This window comes from Exophiala oligosperma (genome assembly GCF_000835515.1).
Source record: "Exophiala oligosperma strain CBS 72588 unplaced genomic scaffold supercont1.2, whole genome shotgun sequence".
NCBI lineage: Eukaryota > Fungi > Ascomycota > Eurotiomycetes > Chaetothyriales > Herpotrichiellaceae > Exophiala > Exophiala oligosperma.
Window position 1 is genome coordinate 3612392 of NW_015622819.1, and position 24310 is coordinate 3636701.

The 24310-nt window shown below is 50.5% G+C and overlaps 11 protein-coding genes across 13 annotated transcripts; 6 read left to right on the top strand and 5 right to left on the bottom strand.

Moving 5' to 3' along the window:
- Positions 1-374: 374 nt before the first annotated feature.
- Positions 375-2485, top strand: PV06_02668 (uncharacterized protein). The gene has a single exon (XM_016403377.1). It carries the CDS (start codon positions 947-949, stop codon positions 2444-2446), a length of 1500 nt encoding a protein of 499 aa, XP_016267274.1. The 5' UTR covers positions 375-946; the 3' UTR covers positions 2447-2485.
- Positions 2486-2772: 287 nt separating this feature from the next.
- PV06_02669 (uncharacterized protein) lies at positions 2773-6298 on the bottom strand (the record flags this gene model as incomplete). Its single annotated transcript, XM_016403378.1, has 8 exons — positions 2773-3102; positions 3154-3264; positions 3340-3630; positions 3689-4174; positions 4225-4357; positions 4416-4507; positions 4570-4974; positions 5024-6298. 8 exons carry the CDS (start codon positions 6296-6298, stop codon positions 2773-2775), a joined length of 3123 nt encoding a protein of 1040 aa, XP_016267275.1.
- A 1976-nt stretch (positions 6299-8274) lies between these two features.
- Positions 8275-9457, top strand: PV06_02670 (uncharacterized protein). Its single transcript, XM_016403379.1, has 2 exons — positions 8275-8565; positions 8620-9457. Exons 1-2 carry the CDS (start codon positions 8335-8337, stop codon positions 9412-9414), a joined length of 1026 nt encoding a protein of 341 aa, XP_016267276.1. The 5' UTR covers positions 8275-8334; the 3' UTR covers positions 9415-9457.
- PV06_02671 (uncharacterized protein) lies at positions 9061-10080 on the bottom strand. Its single transcript, XM_016403380.1, has 4 exons — positions 9959-10080; positions 9795-9901; positions 9703-9735; positions 9061-9645 (listed from the first exon to the last, which is right to left on the bottom strand). The coding sequence occupies exons 1-4, from the start codon at positions 10042-10044 to the stop codon at positions 9590-9592; spliced, it is 282 nt and encodes a 93-aa protein (XP_016267277.1). The 5' UTR covers positions 10045-10080; the 3' UTR covers positions 9061-9589.
- A 144-nt stretch (positions 10081-10224) lies between these two features.
- On the top strand, positions 10225-11376 carry PV06_02672 (uncharacterized protein). Its single transcript, XM_016403381.1, has 3 exons — positions 10225-10632; positions 10728-10880; positions 10981-11376. The coding sequence occupies exons 1-3, from the start codon at positions 10421-10423 to the stop codon at positions 11147-11149; spliced, it is 534 nt and encodes a 177-aa protein (XP_016267278.1). The 5' UTR covers positions 10225-10420; the 3' UTR covers positions 11150-11376.
- Positions 11377-11505: 129 nt separating this feature from the next.
- Positions 11506-14712, top strand: PV06_02673 (uncharacterized protein). The gene has a single exon (XM_016403382.1). The coding sequence runs from the start codon at positions 11564-11566 to the stop codon at positions 13535-13537; it is 1974 nt and encodes a 657-aa protein (XP_016267279.1). The 5' UTR covers positions 11506-11563; the 3' UTR covers positions 13538-14712.
- Positions 13659-14654, bottom strand: PV06_02674 (uncharacterized protein; the record flags this gene model as incomplete). The annotated part of the gene is made up of 2 exons (XM_016403383.1): positions 13659-14532; positions 14605-14654. The coding sequence occupies 2 exons, from the start codon at positions 14652-14654 to the stop codon at positions 13659-13661; spliced, it is 924 nt and encodes a 307-aa protein (XP_016267280.1).
- A 172-nt stretch (positions 14713-14884) lies between the features above and the next one.
- On the top strand, positions 14885-16782 carry PV06_02675 (uncharacterized protein). Its single transcript, XM_016403384.1, has 2 exons — positions 14885-15544; positions 15714-16782. Exons 1-2 carry the CDS (start codon positions 15142-15144, stop codon positions 16577-16579), a joined length of 1269 nt encoding a protein of 422 aa, XP_016267281.1. The 5' UTR covers positions 14885-15141; the 3' UTR covers positions 16580-16782.
- PV06_02676 lies at positions 16712-19308 on the bottom strand. Of its 3 annotated transcripts, XM_016403387.1 has the most exons (7): positions 18982-19308; positions 18699-18905; positions 18580-18651; positions 18207-18526; positions 18004-18109; positions 17355-17956; positions 16712-17286 (listed from the first exon to the last, which is right to left on the bottom strand). In XM_016403387.1, exons 1-7 carry the CDS (start codon positions 19130-19132, stop codon positions 17281-17283), a joined length of 1464 nt encoding a protein of 487 aa, XP_016267284.1. In that variant the 5' UTR covers positions 19133-19308; the 3' UTR covers positions 16712-17280. The 3 variants fall into 3 exon arrangements, with proteins under 3 accessions (XP_016267284.1, XP_016267283.1, XP_016267282.1); XM_016403386.1 differs by having other exon boundaries at positions 16712-17956; XM_016403385.1 differs by having other exon boundaries at positions 16712-17956; positions 18004-18127.
- A 148-nt stretch (positions 19309-19456) lies between these two features.
- PV06_02677 (uncharacterized protein) lies at positions 19457-21114 on the top strand. Its single transcript, XM_016403388.1, has 2 exons — positions 19457-19731; positions 19798-21114. Exons 1-2 carry the CDS (start codon positions 19515-19517, stop codon positions 19971-19973), a joined length of 393 nt encoding a protein of 130 aa, XP_016267285.1. The 5' UTR covers positions 19457-19514; the 3' UTR covers positions 19974-21114.
- A 72-nt stretch (positions 21115-21186) lies between these two features.
- On the bottom strand, positions 21187-23890 carry PV06_02678 (uncharacterized protein; the record flags this gene model as incomplete). The annotated part of the gene is made up of 3 exons (XM_016403389.1): positions 21187-22073; positions 22178-23650; positions 23722-23890. The coding sequence occupies 3 exons, from the start codon at positions 23888-23890 to the stop codon at positions 21187-21189; spliced, it is 2529 nt and encodes an 842-aa protein (XP_016267286.1).
- Positions 23891-24310: the final 420 nt, after the last annotated feature.

The window sequence follows — 24310 nt, forward strand, 5'->3', positions numbered from 1 at the left end:
CGCGGGCAATACACCTATTTTGGAAATCAAGAGCGAGTTGTTTCGACCTCACGTGCCTTTCTCGCTCTCTAATTTCCTGATTAGTCTTTCCACGGCCGGAAGTACGTCCTGGTCTGTTCCCCGGCGCTTCTCGGTGTTTCATTTCCCTCTCAGAAGCTTTTTCCCGGCGTGTCGTTTTCGCGTAGCGAGTAAGAAGGCCAGTTTTTGATTTTGTGATCTTGTTGTCAGGTACATAATGCCGCCTATTCATTTAGGCCGCCGACACATGGGCGCATTACGGAGTACAAGGGCAATGGGATATTGTACATAGTAAAACTAGTTGAGATTCCCGGAGACTAGACCTTTTGGAATTATTGTCGTGAAGAGCGAGCGCCTTTTTTTTGGTCTCTGGTCTCTTCAACGATCCTAATTGTAACACATTCCCCGAAGAGACCCATTGCGTATGCCCTTTCTTGCCTCGTGGACCACTTTTTAAAGCAGAGAGCAGAATTATAAAATGAACCAAATATCCCCCCCCCAATCGGTTGGGCGTCAATTCGGATCATCAGGCTCATCATTTCCCAAGGTTTGCCTTGTTTAATAAGTCAGTGAGTACGGATATTACCTGAAAGTAAATTTGGTTGGGCATCAACAAAGCAAGGCGCTTGCTTGGGTCATCCCCCCGCCCCCCTTACTCCGTCCCGTGTATCCCCTGAAACAAAGTCAAGGCAAACAAGGCTATACCTTTGCCTCACTTTTTCCTTTTGGAAAAGAAGGTTATTTTTTTCTCCTCCGATACGGACCACTTGTCCAGTGTCGATCGATACGATCACAATCACAACCTCCGAGGTCAAACCTCTTTTTCTTTTGTGGTTTTCTGAAAAAGACCCCCTTCACCCAGAAGAGTAACCCAGAGAATCGACACCACCTACATACAAGGAGAAGACGACCTGAAACGTCAACAGCAATGTCAACCACACCGACCATTCACGTCCTGGGCGTGTTTACCGAGTCCTCACCGTTTTCGAGTCTCCAAGACAAATCCAATGCGACTCGTGCCGAACAAAGACTACACGGCCGGATTGTCTTGAAGAAACAGACCAGAGACTCCACCTCGTTCGACCACGTCGACGTCCAGGTCCACGGTGCGATCCGAAACACGATCGGATCCAAAGTGGTAGTGGAGAGATTCTCGTCATCGACCGAAACGTTGAGTGCCCTCGATCTCAAACCTGCGTACTCTGCGACCGGACAAGACACGCAGGCACAGGAACGAGAACAGGAACAGCACCTCGACTTTTCGTGTTTGGTACCGACGATGCCCATCAACGGGCGAAAGACCGTACACGAAAAAGGACGCGGCGAGGAGGGTGAGAGCGTCGCCTCGACGACCACCGACGACAAAACCAACGACGGCTTCATCCCTTCCATGTCCATTTCCGGATCGACTTACGTCACTCGAGTCACTGCCATAAGGGACAGACACCTGGTCCAAGGACGTTGTGAGGTTTTGTATTGGTTGGAAGCAGTGTTTTTGAAGTCGACTTCGACCAACTCGAGGAACAACCACACAACCCATGTGGTCCGCCGTCTGACTTGTCCGGTGGACATTTCATCACCTTGTACACCGTTGGAGGTCTGCGCTGGTGACGACTCCGGCACCAGTACGGCTACGACTATCACCAAACAGATCGCAAAACCTCAGACATGGGCGACCACGTTCCGTTGTCTCTCCTCTCCCCATCATCATCATCATCGTCGTCGTCATCATCCACAACCAGCAGAGATTTCAATCAGTCTACCTCGGAAATTGGGTTGTATCGTCTGTGACTCTTCCAGACTTGCCACGGGTTGTCGGAGATTGACCATACCTATATCTGTCAATGTCAAAAAACCCTTGTCTCAACCACACCCACAAACACGAAACGTGGCTGCCGATAATGTTGCACCTACAGAATCATTACAATGTTCCATCAATTCAAAATGGTACACGAGACGTTCTTTCAACACCGGATCTTCGGCGGTAGGGTCTTTGGTCACTTCCACCACCGTGTCGACCCACAAGACAACTTTGGTAACACCCCCCTTGTACTGCGACAATCCCTCTCTTCCTTTTCCTGAACACAACAACAACTCGACCTACCCGACAACAACGACGACAACAACGACGACAACAACCATGGACTTGAACCTACTCTTGCCAGAATCTTCAACAACCACCCCTTCGGTGTCGTCCGACTTGTTGAACATCAGCTACAACCTCGTAATCGAAATGCAATTCACCCTCGTCGACCGAGACGGAGTCAAGACTTGCTACAATACAGACTTGCATCTTCCAGTCCAGCTCCGCACGGTTCACCCGCCGCAAGACGTTCTTCGGACGCAATACAGTGGCAGCTTCGATCCATTGCTGGGATATGTCGAAGAGGATCATGTCCGATACGCTCCACCTCCATACATCTGTTGATTGCCGGTTTTGTAGTCATGGTGGGATTGGTTTTGTGGGGGGGGGGAGGGGGGAAATAGCATCGCTTGTGGCGACAATTATTGTACGGTTTATGCTGGATGCTTTGATGAATTTATAGATTTGATACCCTTGAGAGTTTTAGATAGACGCAACATGAAGCATTGGTATGGATGGTTGCAAAAGATCATTCATGTATGGATCAAGAGAGACTCGTTAACCTCGTCATCACATTTCAAATTCCCAGTTGTATCCTTGTACCTCTCACATCCATCCTGTCCAGACTGCGTGTCATGTCCAAACTGATTATTCGTAGATAGATGGTGCCGTTACCCGGAGGCACTTCCTTCCAGAAGCCAATACTGATCCTTTTCAGGGTCATGGCCTTGATTTCTGCGTGAGTACAGTGGTATGAGTTGCCGCCGACGCATCGCGAACGCCGGCCAGGACCAAGCTCCTCGCCACCAGGTCTTCAGACTTTGAAACTGTGTCGGGAGTTTCTCGTGACTTAGGTAAACCTCAACCTGATATACCACGCGCAGTAGGATGCAGGCACCGATAAACGTGGCCAACATTGAGGTGCCACTCGGAGTAAAGGGACGGACTGATTCCTCCATCGAGAAAATCGCAGCGGTGAAACAGATAGGCAGATACATCATCTGTATAAATTAGCTTCTCGGTGTCGCATGCGTGCACTAGCCTCAATATACCGTAGTCAATGAGATTCTCTTGCCGAGCTCGCTCAACCGATGAGATTTCTCGGCCAATCTCCGTTGGAGCTCTCCCGCATCCATGTCACGTCGGGTGAGTTTGCATCGAATCTGTGATTTGATTCTCCGTTAGCTTGTAATGCAACCGAAGTATCAGCGTATGGTGGCAATCAGGCATGATCTTACCTGCCATTCCCATGCCTTGCAACGGCCCTCCAAGCTTTTAAGGCGCACTTCCAGCCTTTGTAACCGGGTGAAGCTTGTCCGAATGCTATTCGGCGAAGCCATGTGCTCTGCCAATGACCCTGACACGTCTGTGGAGAAGTTGATGGTGAGTTGATCGAGAAATTCTGCGTAGACTTGGAGTGTTCGTTCCATCGCATTCCTCAAGTCCAACAGAATGGAGGAAGCAGCTTCGAGCCGTTCCAAGGACTGCCGCATGGAACACACTAGGCCCTGAATTGCATCTTCATTCTCCTGCCAATTTGTCAGTTTGCGTCTTTGTTCGTTCTTCACAGTGGGCTGAACTGCGTACTTCAATTTCCATACGAACCCAAGAACGTGTAAACCACGAACGGGAACTCTGCTCCAGCTTGCTCATCACAAGGCCCCACTCCTTGCAAATTTGTTCGGTCCTCGTTGCTAAGACCTTGAGAAAGAAGTAGCGGGCTTCATGCCGGTTGGGTGGTCTCGAAGGAGATCCCCAAGATTGGACTTCGCTCAACATCTCTGGGCCAGGTTTGGATGGCCGCCGATCCTCGCTATCGAAATAGCTGTCGACGAAGCAATACGCGGTCCATCTCCTTTCATCGCAACCTGCGACTACGCAGGAAATTTGTGCCTCATAGAGGTACGAATTGTCCGCGGTACAGTCACGGACCAGCGGTTCTGCAAGTAGTGATACATCCATGGATTGCCGCAACGCCCGTCCCGAGCCGTCGAGACGTGCATCCCTGCGAGGATGTGGCGATGTCCTCCACGCGTAATACGGCAGATGCAACGAAAATCGGAAGCAGACTGTCTGATTTACGCTCAGTCCGTTTCTAAGCTTGGGTCGCGGTCTGCACTTACTGGTAACATGACTTCAATACAGCTCTTAGAGGATAAGTATCCGTGAAAGGCATCCTGGAGTGCAGAAACCTGTTGCGTGGTAGCTGTGGCAACAAGAGCATAGATGTCCCAGGGTTCTAGATCATTGAGGAATCTGCGAAGTGTTAGCTATCAAAGATGATGGCCTACCGCGAGGAAATGCAGTGGCCTACATTAAGCGTCTTTCGATGTCCTTATCGGCTTTCGGAATAGAACTGTCGTCCGCGTTCTTCTCAAGTGCAGTACGTCCTTGTGTCCGGATTCTCTGTATATGTTGCAAAGTCAGTCAAGCTGGGCATAAGACCTTCTCGAGATGGTGAACATTACCGATGGATTCAACGCCTCGTACAGTCCACGTGCTGTCAACCATGTTGGGCCTGACTGGAAGCTGCCGCCACCACTCTCGCCCAACCAAGCGCCATACTTGAAGAGAAACGGTGCTTGCTCGCTTTGAAGCATATGCAAGCTTGCACCATAGCAGAACTTCTCGACTATATTTCTATGCGGAACAAGATAGTCAGGAGTTTCATCGTCGCGCATGAAGGCACAAATCATGCTCGATCCGTCGCTTTCACTCTCATCCTTATTGTTCTTGTCATGACCAGGATGGTCGACTCCGTCACAGTCCTCAATCTTATCAAGCAAGCTCTGATATACCTCCAGCCAGAGAATATTCGCTTTGCTGTCTAGGTTGTCTAAGATAAAAGTTATGTCTCGGCCCCTACCAAACATCTCAATTATGAAGTTAGCACTGGGTTCCGGCAGTGTGGAGTGCGCTTACTTTTTGTTCGATTTCTTGTAATGATGGCTCGGTAACCTGCTCAGCAACTTCCATCAAAGGTAGCCCCCTCGGATCTGGTTCATAGAACAAGTCTTCTTGCACTTCTGTCCTCACACGTGGATCGGATTGACCAATATGTGAATTATGAGGGAAGTTGATGCAACCTCCAAGCTTTTGCTTCGCATCCTCGAAGACACTATGCGCAGGCATAATGTATGCAGTCCTACCGCCGCCCCCAATAACATGGCCGTAAAGCCCATGATTTGACTCGTCAATGACCCAGGAGCCAGAATCACCCTTTGCCAGTGGTTGCGAAAATCTGCCCTTGAAAACTTTTTGGAAGGACTTGCTATGTGGCAGACGAGTATAAGCACGTGTACTAGACAAAGTTCCCTTGATGGTGCCTGCAGACGTAGTTTCCACAATAATTGCGACATCCTTCAGCGGCGCCCGAATAACGTGTGTGGGCTGTCTCGCATGCACATCGCTGCGTATGTTTAGCTGAAAGGCGGATGCTGGATCAGGAAGTCTGAGGAATGCATAGTCGAGGTCAACAGATGACAGTGACAATTCAATACCCTGTGATGCAACAGCTGAAAGATGTACAGGATCCTGCAACACTTCTGAACGCCTAATATCAGATGGTGGCATCATCTGATGGAAGACATGGCCAGCAGTGTAGGCATAAACGTCCAGCTCGTGCTGCACAAACCCTCCAATGGTAGCCTTTCGGACAAAAGTCCCAGCCTTAGCCACCGAGTTCACGGATACTGTGTTGCCCGTAATAGATACTGAGCCTGAGTTTGATCTGCAAGAAGCATCCTCGTTGTCCTGCCGAACAGTTTCCGAAGCCCATTGTTCAAATTGACAATCGGAGTCCGGTGGATAGGCAGCGTTATCGGATTTCATGCCTGGAAAGTCGTCGAGTAATCCACTTTCATCAATAATTTTCTGCACCTGTCTGCGAGGTTCGGAGTCCTCACACGTGAACATAACGACAGGGTACGTTGTTGTCGGATTGTCGCCTCTCATAAAGACGTAGAACTCAACCACAGAGCGACTACTAATGGTGTCAAGAAATTGGCTGAGATGGTCCACGATGTCCGGCGACAAAATTTCGAACGCCCTTACGGCGGGTCCTTTGGCTGTCCAATATTTGACGTCTTCGACCTGTTTGAGAAAGTGGCCAGTAGATTCAGCTGGTTCAGGCCAGCTGGTCTGTTGACTTCCTCCAAAGAGCTTCCACAGCCCGGTGTGGGCGAAGCGAGTGGGCATTTCATGAGGCGATGATGCTTGCCCAAACCAAAGGCTGGGCGAAACGCATCAACCCTAAAATGTTCGTAGGCGGAAGAAAGAAGAGAAAGGCTGAAGATGAAGTGGATGACCCAGGTTTAAATCTTGAAGCACGAGTCTGTCTGCTCTCTCATATGTCGGGCACCATTGCAGGAAGGCGAGGGCCAATAACAATCGAGTGTGGCGCTTTCTCATACAAACAGGGCAACTTGACAAAGCATAGCCTCGAGAAAAGCGAGACTGTGTTCGGTGCAGATTGGTCGCAGCACTTATGGAGACAGCACACCATGTGAGTGCTCAAGAAGGCGAAATGGCCGTGGCAGCTCGTTCGAGACGGGGCCACCCCAAGCATCATTAACTCGATGATTCTCACTAATTCATGAACAAGCTAATACAAGTGTGCTGCGGCTGCCACATAGTAATATTGTACCAAATATGGCGACATTTGAGAATATCGAACTTCGCGAACCAGCGGCGGCAACATATATTGCTAGAGCATTTCTGCCATTGTGAATGGGCGAGTCGGTAGCCGAATCGAGGAAAGACACTGTGATAGATGCATACGTACTGTACCAGAATCAGCAATTCCGTACTGCTTTGCGCAACAGAGGTCTTCACTTGAGCGCCCGAACAGTCGGGGACATCGTTCACAATGCGAAAGACTTGGCGGATGGAGCGCCAAAGGAGGACATTCGATCAAAGCTGTTCGCCAGCCTGGAGAGCCCCAAGCTCAGAGATAAGTCGGAGTTGCTCGATACATCAATCGATCTTACAGCCACGCTGCTCACCATGATATGTATGAAGCTGCCGCTTCACGCATACTGTTGTCGAAGTGTGCTCTCATGGGAGCACGGATCGCTACAAGACGCTCTTCGGGAGCATTTCATACAGCCAGTCATATTGGAACATGACATCAAATGGGAAAGGGAGTTCAACGCAAGCAACTTTTGTCGTATCACTGGGTTTTCGATTGACTGGACCGACAACCTCATAGACCATCTGCGGATCGACGAGGACAATCGGCGTTTGGCTATCTTCCACCATGCATCATTCCTGAAATGTCAGCAAAGGTATTTTGAGCTCCATCTGCCGACCTAGAGTTATGAGACGTTTGTTGATTCCTGTAGCAAGCTATTCCCTGCGGGATTGGTGGACGAGACGTTGAAGACAGTGGCTCTTTTCTTTCCCCAATTGGACTCAGACATAACAGCATTGTTTCGTGATTGTTCACGATCTCTCAGTCTTGACAAGGAGATGATAAAATGTGGTCGGCTTAGGTCAGCCGACCGCCAGATTGAGAGGTTCAAATGCTGGCACGACCGATTGGTGGCTGTGAAGCAACTATACGACGAGACACGACCCAGAACAATCTCCCAGCTGTGGTATGACAACCGTAACGGGATCCAGTGGCTCACATTCTGGATAGCAGTATGCGTCCTCCTTTTCACAGTTGCACAGTTGATCGAGGGTGCGTTGCAGACATACAAGGCGTACCATCCGACGGACACCACAAGACCTCAGAAATGAAGACTTGCATGCAGATACTGATGGGTACACCTCTAGAGATCGTGCTCACCTTCGGAGTGTTGATGTGAAAAGAATGAAAGAAGCGGAGTGTTCCTGATCTCGACAACACACCAAGCTCGGCGTGATTCGCCATCGCCCATAACTCGAGGAAGACACGCATGGAGGCACATTCTTCGGGATGACAGGACTGCGATGCTCGAGGACATTTCCATATGACTCGAATGATTGACCATACATTGATGTTTAATCAGCATTAATGAACCAAGTAATAAAGTGTGATTCTTGATCTTATGGATGAGCCTCGACACTCGGAGTCGTGGCACGGACGAATTCCGCCCATTCGCGGAGGATTATGTAAGGCGATTACTTGGGCCTGTAAACATCCTCATGGTGTCAAATAGTCCATACTAGGTGCCGGCTTCCCTTCGAAAAGCACTGCTTATAATGTCCTGAGTATTGGTCATATATGAGATAACTGGGTGGGCTAGGTGATGGTTAGATTTCTTGATGGAAGTAGATCCAACGCAACAATACTACTGATATTGAGTATCACTCTCGCAGCCTTGTCGAGTTATATACTAGAATCTCCCACGCTGGCGGCCTGGAGAACAAGGAGTCCCTTCAGCCATTTAGTCAATTTTGGAAGGAATCTCTCAGCAGATACGACAAATAAATATACGAACATGTCCAAAAGAACGCCGGTATATTTTGTTTCCCATGGGGTAGGTACTACACTTCCCGCACAGTCAGGGATGAACAATAGTAACATTAGACAGGGCCCGACCACAATGTACGATACAAAACATCCCGTGTACCCACACCTTCAGGCCATAGGCAAGGAGATCACAGAGAAAGTCAAGCCTTCGGCAATTGTTGTATTCTCAGCGCATTGGCAAGCCGCAAGATCCAACACGATCGAAGTGAACGTCTCAGAGAACGAACCTCTACTGTACGACTTCTACGGCTTCCCAAGACACTACTACTCTGAGAAATTCCCCAACAAGGGCTCGCCCGAATTAGCAAAGAAGGTCATGGACACGCTGGGCAAAAATGAGATCAAAACCGAAGCCACCGAACGAGGTCTTGATCACGGCGTCTTCGTCCCCTTCAAAGTCATGTTCGATCCCAATGCCAACCCGCTGACCGTGCCGATCGTCCAAGTCAGTCTTTTCGACGATGATACAGACGCCGAAGCACACATCAAGTTAGGACGGGCGGTACAGAAGTTAAGGGAAGAGAACATTCTGATCATTGGCAGCGGCATGTCTGTACACAATCTGCGACAGCTCATGATGCTCAGGGGTAGTGGTATGACAATGCCCTACGCTACGAGTTTTGACGAAGCGATAAAGGTTGCAGCCGAGACAAAACCTGGAGATCGTCGCGATGAGGCTATGGTTAACTTGTTGAAGAGGCAGGATGCAAGGCAGGCTCATCCCACGTTCGAACATCTGCTTCCCGTTCACGTTGCTGTCGGCGCGTCGGGCGAGGACCAGGGAAAGCAATTATGGACCTTGGCAGAGGAGAGTATGGCTTGGGCCCAATATAGGTTTGGAGACGTAGCCGCCTGAAGATTTTTGTTCTCTCGTGTGGTTCGAGCTGCTCAATATGTACAATTGGACTTTTTCTCAATTCCAAGCAACTCTAGAATAGGCATAGCGGTAGCCCATGTGGTTTTCGATAGGGGTTTCAAAGCGCCAATGTCGAACTATGGGAGCTGTAGTACTCGCCAGGTCGGTTGGGTGTCTATTCGCTCTTGACCAGTGTCGTAACTTTGTCCTCGATCTCCTTATCTGACAACCCTACATCGTGGTGTCAGCCAAACCTCGCTTTATTCTGCCCAAGGGGATTTGCCTTACCCGATAATGCTTCTGATTTCTCCTTTCCTAGTCCTGTTCGAAATGATTAGCTTGCCTTCCTCTTCAATACCCTCGTGCATATCTGCGCATACCGTATCTCACCCAGACCTTCGGCTCTACACCCACGGCTTCCCGTATTAAAATCGGCGTATTCGGGTTATGGTGCTTCATCGTTGGATATGCTCGCTTGAGGAACGATCTGTAATACTTTGTTAGCGACGTGCGCCGAAGCTCCTCTGGGGCGCGCTGTGCTGACCTCGTCGCTTCGCTTCCTTGACCGGAGCTGCACAAATGAAAACGCAACTCTCGTAGCCCTTGCGTGAAAGCATATTTGGTGGCCATGACGGCTGCTGGACTCTATAAATGCTCTCAAGGTCGTTCCGCCTACAGAAAACAGATGCGCAGGTTCATCAATGAACCTCCTCCCAAGCAGCGACATGAACTAACCCAAAATAGAATCGTTTCGGGGTTATTGAGAAAGCTCCGGGACGGTCGCCGCAACTTGCAGTTTAATCGCATCTTCTCCTCCCGACACCGTCCTCATTACTCATATTTCACCTAGACGACTTTCACATTCTCGCACCCAGAGAACAGGTCTTTCTTTGCCGGTGACACTCTCCGCTCCTTGAATATCAAAGTCGCCTGCGCATTCCCCTCGACTTCTCCTACATTTTCACCTTATCGAGCAATCGCTCGGTCTGACTCAATACCCGCAAAAATGTCCGCCCGCTTTGGCCTGCGCTTCGCGCAGAATTCTGCCCGACAGACCTCATCCTCGTTCACTACAAGCACTCCTTTCCAGTTCAGAAACACCATATTCCGAAGATGGCAAGGCACTGCAGCCAACCCAGCCGTTGATGCGGCACCGCGACAGAGCTTGTTTCAAAGATTATGGACCAGCGAAGTTGGTATCAAGACCGTTCATTTCTGGTATGTTACGATGCCATTGGGATTCATGCCGTGGCTTCCTCCTATACAGGCAATATATGTCGGGCAAAAGACTAATTGCGATATTTTGACTACAGGGCTCCTGTCATGAAATGGGGTGTCGTTCTCGCGGGTGCGTCAGACTTCCTGCGACCGGCGGAGAAGTTGTCTCTTACTCAGAACCTTGCTCTCATGGCCACTGGCTCTATCTGGACGAGATGGTGCTTCATTATCAAGCCACAGAACATGCTGTAGGTCTTCTCCCGTCATATTTGATGGTCTATCATGAGCAGGGTTCTGCTAGACATCAATTCTCACAGAAACGTGGCTGATCATTTCTCTTCCTTCTAGTCTTGCCGCCGTCAACTTCTGCTTGTTCATCGTTGGCACTATCCAATGTACTCGCATTTTCATGTACAACCAATCTGTGAAGGGCACGAAAGGAGCCATTGAGCAGATGGAGAAGGACGTAGTTGCTCCTGCAAAGAAACTCGAAGCTGCGGTTGAGCAAAAGGTGTAGCCGATCTGGACCAGAAAGTGGATGAGTATGAGATGAGTAGCAAACGGCATACATGGTTTGGGCTTTTCTCTGTGCCATTATGGGTTCCCGTGCTGGATTGTCTCCCTTTTCTTAGCTATTTATGTTTACAGGGTCATAGAATGAACCAGACATGGCCTCGTTGTGTTGAAAACCAATTTTTCTAATATTCAGAGTGTACTATCACTGATCTAACTTGGATTCTGCCTACAATTGATTTCTCATAGAGTGACTAAAAGTGAAGTGGTGGAGTGTAAGAGCCGAGTCATTCAAGCAGTGCGTCACCAAATTCCACATGTGAAGCTGCAGTGGGGGTTCAAATGTTTGTTCTTCTTGTCCCAACAGACAACGAACATCTTAAGTTGGCGCCGCGACAAATCCTCCCCTTTGTCAGACATGTTAGACGCATTTGAGATCCTCACGACCTCTGGTGTCGTTCTGTGGTCCCGCTGTACTTCTAGCATCGGCGCGACCGCAGTCAACCACCTGATCAACGATGTCTTTATTGAAGAGAAAGTCCGCCCAACAATCGCGCACTCAAGTAATCCCACCTACAAGCACGAGAAATACACATTGAAATACACTCTGGTCAAAGAGCTTGGTCTTATATTTGTCGCTGTCTACCAATCCCTCCTTCACCTCACGTGGGTCGACAAGCTGCTGGATGATGTCCGAACAATATTTGTCGAGGTCTACAGAGGACAGTTGGAAGAGCTGGACTATGCTGCCCTGAAGTACCCATTCGACAAGTACTTTGACGAGGAGATGCGCAGACTGGACCAAAGTACAGGTGGCGCAGTCACCGCGCAGCCACCTCGCGCAGAAGTGCAGGAAGAGAAACAACTCAGTGCTGAAGGAGGAGATACAGGAGGGCCACCACCGCCACAATCGCTTGATCCCCCCAAGGCGCAGCCACGAGCTGTGCCAGCTGTGAACGGAGAGTCGACACAGCCCACTCCCGTCCACACACCAGAGACCTCTCGACCAAGCACCCCTCTTCACGGCGCAGCGTCCCACTTGTTGGCAGAAAAGGCCAGGCCTGGCAGTCGAGGATCTAGAAGGGCTCGGAAGGCGGCCAATGCAGTTACATCATCTGCCAATGCCTCCTCCGGCGATGAAGCAAGAAGACGCACACCAAGGGCAGCCTCTGCCAAAAAGGGCAGAGTCTGGGGTCCAGATGGAATGGCAGACGAGGCAGATGATGTGACCCTTGACTACTCGGCCGTTGACGATGGCACAACCGACGATTCAGGTCTTCGCTCTCCGCCTACAGAGGCCATCAGTCAGGAAAGCTGGGGAACTAAGAACAAGCATGGTCAGTTTGTACTGAAAGATCTAGGCGACGAAGTCGACAATATCTTGAGCTCTGTCGATACAAACAAAGCGGAAACGAATGGAACCGGTGTTTCAAGATTTGGAGCCATCTCTGGATATTTCAGAAACATCGTCGGAGGGAAGACCCTCACCAAGGACGACCTCGAAAAGCCACTGAAGTCCATGGAAGAACATCTGATCAATAAAAATGTGGCTCGAGATGCTGCTGTTCGCCTGTGCCAGGGAGTAGAAGCCGAAATGGTTGGGAAGAAGACGGGCGCATTTGAGTCGATAGATGCTGCTTTGAAACCAGCCCTGGAAAACTCTCTTCGGAAGATTCTCACACCACGGTCGTCATTGGATCTACTCCAGCAGATAGAGACCGTTGCAAACCCCTCTGGATCAAAGTCCCAGCCTCGTCCGTTTGTCATCACCATTCTAGGAGTGAACGGCGTGGGCAAGTCTACCAACCTGTCCAAGCTCTGCTATTTCCTTTTGCAGAACAATTATCGAGTCTTGATCGCCGCCGGCGACACCTTCAGATCTGGTGCGGTTGAGCAACTGAATGTTCATGTGCGAAATCTCAAAGAGCTCACTGAGCGCGAGAACCTCGGCGCTGTCAACATCTACGAACGAGGATACGGCAAGGACGCGGCCAACGTGGCGAAAGACGCGGTCGCATTTGCTGCTGCCAATGATTATCAAGTGGTCTTGATCGACACGGCAGGCCGAGCACACACCAACACTCAACTGATGGCGTCTCTGGAGAAGCTCGTGGACTTTGCCAGGCCTGATTTGGTCTTGCAAGTTGCAGAGGCCCTGGTCGGAAACGACTCTGTCGGTCAAGCACAGAATTTCACAAAAGCACTAGGCAAAGGCAGAAAACTCGACGGATTCATCGTGTCAAAGATCGATACTGTCGGATCAGGCATCGGTACCATGATCAGTCTGGTCCACGCTACTGCTGTGCCAGTGCAGTTCATAGGTGTCGGTCAGCATTATGGTGACTTGAGACAGTTGTCTGTTCCTTGGGCTGTAAATATGTTGATGAGCTAGTTCATTTGCCAGTCCCGATTATCTATCGTCATCGAAGAACGGTACATAGTACATAGGGAACATTGAGCCAGGCACGTCTATTCAAGAACAAAATTGATGAAATGATACATGAATGAGGTCATCACCGAGAACTTGTAGGCTCTTGAATCTTTTTGAAGCAAACACTCGCCACACCTTGACCTTTTTGTCCCCCGAACTCGAAGACGGGGTATTTGATCCTATCGTGGACAACAAACCTGGCTGTACTCGACGTACCGTCATTGCTTGTCTGTGCACCGGTGAACCACGAAACGACTTCCTCCTCGGTCCAGTTACAACTGGTGATCAACAGGAACCCGCTGGGTCTGACCATGTCTAGAATCTTGGCGGGATAAAACTCGCACATCCGCCTGTCCTTTCCAGTGGTGGGATCCGTCATGGTCGTGGAGGAGAGTGAAATCGCATCAAAAGTCCCCTTGTCCAACACGAGGTCGAATCCACCTTCCGATACTGGCCACCACGGTTTTGTCGAAGGAGTGTCGTTGACTAGGTCGAGAATTTCAAACGTCATGTCGTTTTCTTCTTTCTTCTCGGTATTCGAACCTGCCATGCTCGAGGGAGGAAAGTACTGTCTGTGCAGTTTCCTCGCGAGTTCGATACTCCGACTTGAATAATCCACCCCTACCATGCGTCCAGTGTACTCTCCCTCCAGACGCAACGCGAACAAGGCACTGCCGTTGCCCGTGCCGAGATCCAGTACGCTGAGTTGGTGATCTCCGTCGCCGTCTTCATCATCATCTCCACCGGCATAATTGGGTGATAATGGAAAGGTTTCAGACGTCAAAAATTCAAGAGTCTTTGCTGGAGCTCCAACGTCGTCGAACCAAGATTCCAAGTCAGAAGGGTCTGGTAATTCGGTTTCTTCTGTGTCGTCGTCGTCGTCGGCCGCGTCTTCGTCCACCTCTGAACTATCTTGGTGTTGTTGATCAAGATCATTCTGGTAATATTTGTCCCAGCTGTAAAACAAGAGACATTGTCATGTCAGGATTTGATGGTGTTGAACAATAAGGAAGAGGGAACGTACTTACTATTCCTTTGTTCCTAGTTCGCTTGGATCAAGATGTGTTGGATGTGCCATTTTGGTGGGGTTTCTTTCTCAATTTCTACCGTTCCGTCGAGGTGCTATACAATCTCAGTTGTATTGACAAGTGTTCAAATATACCATCCATAAAAAAAGATGGCTTGCTCATCAGATACCGTAGTTCTCTCTATGAAGTGGCTGCAAAAAGAAATCTTTCTCCTCATCTTATCTTATCGTACATCAAAAAATCCCCCCCCCGCATTCCACTCAGCCTCGTCACACGAACTACGACATCTAAATGCGTGGTTTACAATTTTCCCTCGACTCACGGTAATCAGTACCTAGGTAGGTGTGCAACTGTGACCCCCCACAAGGGCGCCAGTGTTCTATCTAGGTATCTATCTATCAGGGACTCAGGACTGTACACACTCGTGTACACTATCAGGCCCCTCTCCAGATGAATTAACCTACCAACCTAGAAACCACTTTGCATGCGCCCCTCGAACGGTCACAAACACGAGTACAGAGAAGACTGGCCACACCGATGTATCCATCTCGCGTGCACGCTCCCATCTCATCCACTCCCTCGGCGGAGGATTTCTTCTCTTCTGCCCTTTCGAACCTCTTCACCGACGACCCTCAAACCCATCACGGTGTGCCCGGGCAGTCGGTGTACTATGACTCTCCTCGGTTCGGTAGACTATCTCTGCGCATCCCCGAACACCCCGATGCCGAAGAAGGTCGTAGACTCTTTGCCTACAACCTGTGGAACGGGGGTGTGGTGGCCGCCGATGCCATCGAGGTGGCCAGTGCCAACGACGACGGCGGCGGCGGCAGCCACCCGCAGCCTCAGGCTCTTGACCGGGCCACGAGTCGAGAAGAGAATGACAACTGGAACCCACGGTACTGGAGCGTGAAAGGGAAATCAACACTTGAGTTGGGCGCCGGTACGTGAGAGAACCACCAAAACCCCAAAAACATCCTTTTTTCTTCTTCTTCCAAATCGACAGAGTCGAAAAAACCACCAAGATTTATGCGTGGAGGAAACGTGGACGCCACGAGTTGAGCGAGGGCTGATTCGGTCTGTTGAATAATTTTGTTTTTTTTTCCTCGCAGGAGCCGCATTACCGAGTATAATAGCAGCCTTGTCGGGCGCGAAGAGCGTGACGATAACGGATCACCCTACTAGCACCGCCTTGACAATGGGTGCGATCGAGCAGAACGTCCACACCAACCTCCGTCTTCCCACGTCTGGAGTAAGACCCAGTACCGACACTACCAACCCACAGGTGCCCGAGGATCCAGCGTTTCGCAACACGTCTACACCGCAGGCACCTCTAGAAAATCAAGATCAGACAACCCAATCGGACGTATCGCAGAGGCAGACGTTGCCAATGAAACCCAAAACCGAGTCCTCGGTTTCAGTGTACGGATACACATGGGGAACGACGACGTTCTACCTACCCAACACTTACGGCATACCGGTGCCGGACCAACCCAGCTCGTTTCAGCGGATCATCATAGCCGAGTGTCTATGGATGCACGAACAGCACGTCAACATTTGCAAGACCATTCTTGATTATCTCCCACGCCACGACGATGGCCACGACGATCCCGACCCTGTCGGTGACTCCTCTTCCTGTGCTCTCTTCGTCGCCAGTTTCCCCAACGGTAGAGAAATAGTCAGGAGGTTCTTCGACATCGCAACAGGGGAAGAAGACATATTCTCACCTGCACAAGCACAATCACAAAACGAGGTCCAGGCCAATGATGATGATGTAGACGACGAACACGATGAGGATGACGACGACGACGACGATGAAGAAGTACGCTCGGTCAAAGGGAAATTAAAGGCAGTCGAGATATTCGAGGTCGATATGAATGGCGTCCGGAGAGCATGGGCACCCCGGCGGGCTGGTGAAGATAAATACATAGCGAATCGATGGTGTGTATGTGCCGTGCTAGTCCGGCGCGGTAAATAGTGCAGTGCGTATGTCTTGCTTTGGGGTCGGACAGAATAACCTCGGACGAAGCAGTAAGGGCACCTACAAAAAAACCCTCAGGGAGCCCTACGCCGCGTACTCAATCGATCATGTGAATGAAGCAACAAACCCCTCGTTTTGAGCAGCATTCGGATCAGAATACATATTCTTCCAAGAGCATTTCTGATTCTACAAGTAGCAGGATATTCTTCTTCCTCTTCTCTCTCTGTCCACCTCATAAGAAAAATGTTCAAGAGAATTCTGCTTGATTTGCATCATCAATCTTCCATCGTAACGTATTCAGCACCATGTAAAGCATCGTGTTGCCTGTCCATGAATTCTAGTAGGCAAATTCCGGAGGTCGATGGAATGCTGATGTTCGTTGCTCTACATGTGATCCGTAGAGAGATACAAGAGCTTGGTCGTCATTACACAAGCATGATGTTTTCTGCCCCATGCTCGCCAGCCGGGCATAACCATTTCAGCAATTACTCCCCCTTTCTTGCTTGCAACAACCTGCTCATCTCGCACCTCTTGGCGACGACAACTGAGCCCTAACTCCTGATCCGCCAAAACTAGACTCTTTTACCCATCATACCTAGGTAGTTGTCCCAATGCAATGCTTGTAATGTGATGCTCCTTCCAACGCCGCGCTGAATGCCGATTGATAAGAGCCATCATGTCAATATGAAGAATTCGAGTTAAACCTGTTGGTTGTGTAAGATGGAGGATTAGGAGGAGGCAAGTGAAAATGATATCGATCAGGAGACCGTACAGTGGATGCAACAGGATCTGGTAATCTCCGTGCTTTTGGAGCTGGTGCTTCGTCATCGCTCAGCGTCAGATCAATCACATCCTCGCGCTGGCGTTTGTTCGGCCTTGACGCCGAAGGCGCACTCGATTCTTCCCTGGAAGAAAGTGGTGGAGTTCTAACACTGTGAGGTGTTAGGGTCTCAACCTTTGGCCGAGGGTCCGGTTTGTCTCCAAGTTCGACAAGGTCGTCGTCATCATCGTCGTCATCACTTGGTGTAGGATTTGATTTGCGTTGGTTCGAATTGTCGCCTTCGGTTTGAATAGACCATCTTCCATCAGGCTGGACAGTGACCGCTTCGGTGTCCATAGATGTTGAATTCAGGATGTCATTAACATATTGATCCAAAACCAAATTCTCCCATGTGGCAGATTTGTTGCATATTGGACAGGTCCAAGTGGGCGCCTGTTCCTGAAGCTGTAGAAAGCAACCCGCATCAAAGCACTGGTGATGATTGCATGAAATGGACCGACATGGAGTAACAATGCGTGTGTATGCGACGGGGTCTTTTAGAGACAACACGCTCGAGGTTGCCACAATATCCGGATCGTCAGCTTTGGACCTCACTGGCAGAGTCAGAATAGGTCGATTCTCTGAAGAAGGTCGTACTCACTTTCCCGTAGGACTTGATCTTTGTTAATGGTTTTTCCTCTTCGGATCTCGGATACCATAGAGTCAATCGATTTTCTTTGAACAAGATTGACAACCAAGTAGAACTTCTGCGCAGGAGGTTTTGCCTGTTTAGCATGATAATTCTTGATTTAGATATCGGACACAGAAGAACAAAAGCAAGGAAATTTTTAGCGTCTGGCGCACCTTAGTAGTCAATGCATAAATCATCTCCACCGAGTTTGGATAGTTTGGTGGCTTCTTTCTAATGAAATCTGTGACATCTGCTGGCTTTGTCGACCCAGGTCGATTCTTGAGTCCTCGAAGATTCACCTTTATTTCATCCGAGTTGCATTTCAGCTCAACGTTGTGCGGAAAAGCGATCTCTGATTCTCTGGAAAATGGTGTAAAACCTTCCCCGGCACAGAAAACCATTACTCTGTATGATGAGTCCGTCTCTAATTGGGATGCGACTTGTTGTCCGAGAGTGATTGTCAGGCGAGCAGTGTCACGAGTTGCTTCACGTGCTACAATCGATCAGTCAATGAGAGAATTGTGAAGATTTTGTGACAACTCGTACCTTTACACTCGAGCGTCTGAGTAAGTGGTCGAATGATATTGTAGAAGGGGGAGTTCTTGAAAGTGATGCGGCCTGTGTTGTATCAGAATCTCTTCTCAATCACCAAGTACCATTCTTACTGGACTGATAGGACGGAGACGTCGACGACATGTTGTATGGCGTATGAGTGTTCGGAGATGAGTATTGAGGAGAAGCGGAAGAGGCGGGAGTGTGCGCAGAGTAGGGCGCAGGGTATGAATGATTGTAGGACGAAGGAATGCCTCTAATGTTCCCTCGAACCCTGTTCAGACCGGCAATGTCGCCAGCATTGCGCAGTTTTTCGATGTCTATTGCAAAGTCGAGATTAGTCAGTGGACAGACGCAGAGCGGAAGTGGTGACAATGTGAAGGAAGCGCTGCATACGTGCGATGGTCCTGATTTGCAGTTCACTTTTAACGCCTGACACAGGCAGCGATTCGGTTCGAAGAAGATTTTTCAGTTTTTCGACGGTCAAGGTCTTAACTTGGGCCACCATGGCTTGCGCCTGATCCTGCGCCTGCAAGTAGCCCGCCATGGTGGAAGGCGGCTTTGACGAAGTGGGAGAAGGGAAAGGACGGGCAGCCGGAGAATACTATCGTAGGAAGCCAGACATGGTGATAGAGCACAAAGGGAATGGGCACACGTGTGGCCCGAACACTCTGGAAGAAGTACAAGAGGGATTGAGAAGACGCTGAGATGTGGTTGTTGTCGTAGTACGAAAGAGTTAATATGAAGTGGAAGGTGATGTGATAGTCCAGTATTCGACTGCGGAAGTGGCACTGATTGGTGGTGGGACTTCCGCAGTTTTTTTCTGCTGCGTCCATCTCTCACTTGGGCCTTTCTTTACTAAACACAAACACTTCACTTTGTGTTATATCGATTCAAGTTCTCTCCTCAATCCTCAATCTACCCTCACCATGGCCAAATCCGCCCGAGCCTCTGTCACAAAACGCAACCACCGCAATCTACGTGCCAAAGTCTTCGGCCCTGCACACGATGCCCGACTGGAAAGATTATCCGCCAAACTACAAGAACTGGCAGCCAAACCGAAGGTGAACGAGGAAAAAGCCATGGATGTTGACGATACAACTGAACGGTTAGAGGGGGAAGAGCCCACAAACGACAGTGCAGAAGGTGAGAATTTTTACTGTTTTAAGATTGAAAAACACCTGCAGCCAAAATCTAACACATAACCCTCAGAAATGGAAGTTGATGCGGACGGTGCAAAGACAAAGTCTACCAAACCTCGGTCGAAGAAAAGCCAGTCAAACGGAAAAGTCCAAAAGATGTCCAAGAGGAAACCAAGGAATTTAATGGTCTTTGCCTCTGAAAGAGCGAGGAAGGCCAAGATGGTTTCTAAAGCGAAGAGACGGTGAAGCAGTCACGACTGTGGCAGTTATTGGCGCATATACACCTGCTGCAAGCTCGAATCCTTCTCAGCATCCTCAACGGAGAAACGATAATGTTCAACTTCATGGCTATTAACATCGTTTAATTCGTTGCTCGCGCTCGACATCTCCCATCATAGTAATAACGACATCTTCTCGTTGACGTACGACTGCAGGTACATTCTGCCCCAATAATCGACCTGCGATGGCCAATCCACGACGAACAGCGCTTCTCACGGTTCCAGTTACTGCAAGACCTGCTTCCCAGTCTATCGAACGATGCCGCCCTGGGGGCGCCATGGGTTATCTGAACTATCCGCCAGCGATCCTTTTCAGAATATACTGGGAGCTTTTCGTCGATTTTCAAGAAATCCTCGTATTCCTCTGCTCCACCAATCCTTTAGTGGAGGACATCAGACCCAAGAGATTCCTTGGAGATTTCATGCAGCTCCCCCAAAAAATGTCTGACCTGGTCACATTTTGATGATGGACGCTACTTTGTCGATAGCCCCGGTCGGTCTGCTCAATTCCTCCGAGTTTGCAGACGAGTTTGGGAAGAAGGCAGAAGTGTACTGTATGGCTACTTCTTATGGGCAGTACGGTGGACCCCATTCTAGTACGAGGACCCCTGCATTCCAAGATTCTTCAAGAGAAACTTGGACCCTTCGGGCCCGATACAAAATAGAAATGTTCTTTTCCCATGGTTTTGATGAGTTCCCTTTCACAGGTCATGTGTATACATTGGGAAAGCTTTTGAGAGTTGCTCACGATGACGACAATGGAGACTCCGAAGAAGCCCGATGCATGAACTATTGCTTGTTGTCGACTGGAAATACACCACGCTAGGTCGAGAGAACCCCTCTCTACCTGCTGCAACTGGTTCAAAGAGCAGCAATACAGTACAGCCGGCTTGTCAACCAAATCTGTGTAGCTCTAGACACCAGGCTGCGGGCATGGTACTCAATGCAATGCTCATCATCGAGATTAGCAGCAACGAGAAATGGCGGACCAGGCTTAATCACGTATGAAGTTTCGAGCTGAACAGTTTTCTGCTTATAGCAAGTATGAAGGAGTATGGGAAGGCGAGATATGCACTGTAAACAAGACTACAAAAATAGATTGACAAAAGGACCAAACAAGTATACTCTTGCAACTTCCTCTTCAACCGTCTTAGTGTTTTTTTGGTGCCTTTTTCACGTCCCTACCATGTCCTTCTCGCTCTCCTCTTACTGCCACTCTTCAACTGGTAGATGTTGATCTTTGAGTTGCCGCCACAGTTCTCCTTGGGGTCGCCCTGACATCCCGTGCTGCAATCGGCGTCGCCGCCGGGCGACAGCACGGCGCCGTTGATGACGCCCGCGCCGTTGCAGAAGCACTGGTTCGCGTTCTCGACGCCCATCCAGGGGTAGCCCTTGCCGAAGCAGTAGGCGGCGCAGGCCTCGACGGTCAGGGTGGCCAGGGTGGTCTGCGTGCTGCCGAACTGGGCGTTGGGGCCCAGCGCCCGGGCGCCGGCCGGCTCGCCGTAGCAGCCCACGTACCCGTACTGGGTCCCCGGCTGGTTGGGCACGTTGACCGGGTTCGGGTTCGCGGCCCTGACGTACAGCGTGTTGTTGTACAGCGAGATGGCGTTGGACCCGCCGCACGTCTGGGTGGCGTTGCCGGCGCACTTCATGCCGCACTTGCTCGGGTCGAGGGCGGTCGAGGCGGCGTTCAGCACGTTGCCCGCCACGCACTGGCTCGCGTACTCCAGCCCAAAGTAGGCCAGGTTCAGGGCCTGGGCCGTGAAGGCGCACTGGTCGACGGTCATGCTGCCCCCCGACGTGTAGCTCGCGTTGAGGGCCCGGTTGGGGGACGTCTCGCTCACGCAGTTCAGGTACGTGATGCCCGTGGCCCGGGGGGACGGAGACGGCGACGACGTCGGCGAGGACGAGCCGCCGCTCGACGTCGGGGGAGGGACGTAGTTGGACAGAGCCCAGACCGAAAGCCTCGAGTTGCCGCCACAGAACTCCGTGTTGTCGCCCGTGCAGATGGCCGAGCAATTGTTCTGGAGGACTTGGGAGGTCGAAATACTGTTGCCGCAATAGCATTCTAGACAACGAGGAGAGAAGAGATTAGCTGTCAGAAGCGGACTCGAAACGACGACGACGGTGATGATGGTAACGAGAGGGGTACAGTAGTAGGAACCAACATACCTTGGGCATATTCAGTGCCGAACAGTGCGTAGTTGCCCTTTGTACAAAAGGCAGCGCAATTCTCAAGCGACATGCCAGTGCTATTGGAGTAGCTCGACCCAGGGAGCGCCCTTGCACCGACACCCTCTGTGTAACAACCTTGATACGTCGCGGTGCTGCCATCGCGCAAGGGTAATTTGGACTGTCCCGCGACAGGAAGACCCTTGAGTGTTGGTCCGGTGTAAGTGGTGTCGCTCCAGATTTGCATCAGCTGTTGCCCACCGCAAAACTCGAACAGGTTGCCAGAACAGACAAAGTAGTTCTGCGCCGCGCAGGTCAATGGGTTTTGAATGAGCTGGCTCAAGGCACTTCCGCAGTAACACTGTGATGATGTCTCCATTCCAGCCATGGCGTACCCGTTCTGCTTGCAGTACGCGGTGCATGTTTCAATAGTCATGCCGGTCACGTTGTAGTAATATTTCCCGGCCAGTGGGCGAGGCGTGGAATTGTCAAACGCGCACCCCATGTACTGCCAACTGCCGACCTGTTGGCCAACCGCCGCGACCGATCGGTTCTTGTAGTCCTGGTTGTCGATGACGTTGACGGCCGGCTGGATAGGGCAGATGTTTTGAGCGGCACGTAGAGGACCGCCGGTGGGAGGGTTGCACCCTGGCAGGAGGGGGATCAAGCCGTGCACCCTCTCGTTCACCACGGGCGGTTGCTCAGGACAATTCTGATTGAAGTAAGGGTCCTCGGACGCAGCGAGAGGCGGACAGGCTCCAATGGCGCCGTTGTTGGTGGCGTTGACCCCCATACATTGCTTGATGGAGTCGATCTGAACCTGAGGGTCCCACCCGTTCAGGAAATCGCCGTGGAAGCCATAACCCGTGGTATCACCCTGAGAGAAGACGAACATGCCTCCATCACCCTTTGTGGCGACGGCATTGGGGAAGTAGATGATCTCCAAGAAGATATGAGGTAGAAGGATAGGGTAGCCGGGAGGACAGACACCATTGTCCATACCGGAGAGATAAGCGACATGGCTCTGGTCCGATTTGTACAGATTGACGCCATCCCAGCAACTCTGGAAATGGATCTGCGCCCGTAGACCACTGTCGCACGAGGTGATATTGAGGCCTGGAGTCTCAGGGATTGGACCACTGCTGTCTAGACACGCGAAGCTGGCTCTGTTCGAGATTGGAGTCGGACCGAAAGTCTTGTTGCCCCAGGTGAGAGTGTTGGGATCGAAGGCTCTGGCCGCTGCATCCCCAGAAAGCATTCGGAATCCAGGTGGGAACGGTTTCATATTTGGCACATCCACCCCACGATCCAAGTAATAAGCGACCGTGCCATCGTGAGGCACTTCTGCGAAAGTGCCATTGGTGAACCGGTAGTACAGATTAGGAGTCCAGTATGCGCTCTTGTCTGCTTGAACCTCACAAGAGGTACAGAAGGCGGCCTGCAGGTCGTCGAACGTTGACGTAGTGTTGATATCTGGAGAGGACCAAAGTCAGCACGCCATTCCACCGTCCTTGGTTCGATCTTTCGTAAAAAAAACAACTCACTGTTAGGTCCAGCGATGGTGTGGCAGTGACCTGCAACACCACCGGGTGAAACAATGGGATCAACTCGTCCAACTTGAACGGTACCACATCGCATGCGCCAGAATGCCTCGACATGACCAAAGGTCAAGCTGAGGAAGATGCACAGCAAAGCGCTTTGGAAGCTCGTCATCGTTGCGACCTGTTGGGAACTTGACGCAGAGGTCCGACCTTGGAAAGGAGAAACGAAGAGTGCGGGCAGGGCATGATTTTGTCCTCACGATGCCTTGATCAAAGAAAACTCACGACTGCTTTTGGAGGACGACGTGGCCGCGATGAGTCGAGAAACTGGGTATTCATTGTGATAACGAAACCCACTTACCTCGAAGCCGGAGTTCATAGCGCGATCAGATGACATGGAATGCAAAACAACACAAAGGAAAGGGACGGGGAGCGTTTGCACGCAGCATTGCGCACATGGTCGAATCGATCGAATGGACAAAGAATAGCATTGTTGGCGAGGGCGAGGTCTGGACCTTTTCAAGAGACCGAGACCGAGCGCATCAGTCGCCATCGCCAGTAGTAGAGGGGTTTGAGGTTGCCAACACCCATC

Excerpts from the sequence above, each read along its gene's own strand:
- PV06_02668 (XM_016403377.1), top strand. The coding sequence starts at position 947 with ATGTCAACCACACCGACCATTCACGTCCTGGGCGTGTTTACCGAGTCC.
- PV06_02670 (XM_016403379.1), top strand. The coding sequence starts at position 8,335 with ATGGTTAGATTTCTTGATGGAAGTAGATCCAACGCAACAATACTACTG. Across the intron at positions 8,566-8,619 it reads TATATTTTGTTTCCCATGGG|GGCCCGACCACAATGTACGA; the intron begins GTAGGTACTACA and ends AACATTAGACAG.
- PV06_02671 (XM_016403380.1), bottom strand. The coding sequence starts at position 10,044 with ATGGCCACCAAATATGCTTTCACGCAAGGGCTACGAGAGTTGCGTTTT. Across the intron at positions 9,902-9,958 it reads CAAGGAAGCGAAGCGACGAG|ATCGTTCCTCAAGCGAGCAT; the intron begins GTCAGCACAGCG and ends AAAGTATTACAG. Across the intron at positions 9,646-9,702 it reads GAAATCAGAAGCATTATCGG|GGTTGTCAGATAAGGAGATC; the intron begins GTAAGGCAAATC and ends ACCACGATGTAG.
- PV06_02672 (XM_016403381.1), top strand. The coding sequence starts at position 10,421 with ATGTCCGCCCGCTTTGGCCTGCGCTTCGCGCAGAATTCTGCCCGACAG. Across the intron at positions 10,633-10,727 it reads ATCAAGACCGTTCATTTCTG|GGCTCCTGTCATGAAATGGG; the intron begins GTATGTTACGAT and ends TTTTGACTACAG. Across the intron at positions 10,881-10,980 it reads ATCAAGCCACAGAACATGCT|TCTTGCCGCCGTCAACTTCT; the intron begins GTAGGTCTTCTC and ends TCTTCCTTCTAG.
- PV06_02673 (XM_016403382.1), top strand. The coding sequence starts at position 11,564 with ATGTTAGACGCATTTGAGATCCTCACGACCTCTGGTGTCGTTCTGTGG.
- PV06_02675 (XM_016403384.1), top strand. The coding sequence starts at position 15,142 with ATGTATCCATCTCGCGTGCACGCTCCCATCTCATCCACTCCCTCGGCG. Across the intron at positions 15,545-15,713 it reads AACACTTGAGTTGGGCGCCG|GAGCCGCATTACCGAGTATA; the intron begins GTACGTGAGAGA and ends TTTTCCTCGCAG.
- PV06_02676 (XM_016403385.1), bottom strand. The coding sequence starts at position 19,132 with ATGGCGGGCTACTTGCAGGCGCAGGATCAGGCGCAAGCCATGGTGGCC. Across the intron at positions 18,906-18,981 it reads GCAAATCAGGACCATCGCAC|ACATCGAAAAACTGCGCAAT; the intron begins GTATGCAGCGCT and ends ACTTTGCAATAG. Across the intron at positions 17,957-18,003 it reads AGATCAAGTCCTACGGGAAA|TGAGGTCCAAAGCTGACGAT; the intron begins GTGAGTACGACC and ends TGACTCTGCCAG.
- PV06_02677 (XM_016403388.1), top strand. The coding sequence starts at position 19,515 with ATGGCCAAATCCGCCCGAGCCTCTGTCACAAAACGCAACCACCGCAAT. Across the intron at positions 19,732-19,797 it reads CACAAACGACAGTGCAGAAG|AAATGGAAGTTGATGCGGAC; the intron begins GTGAGAATTTTT and ends CATAACCCTCAG.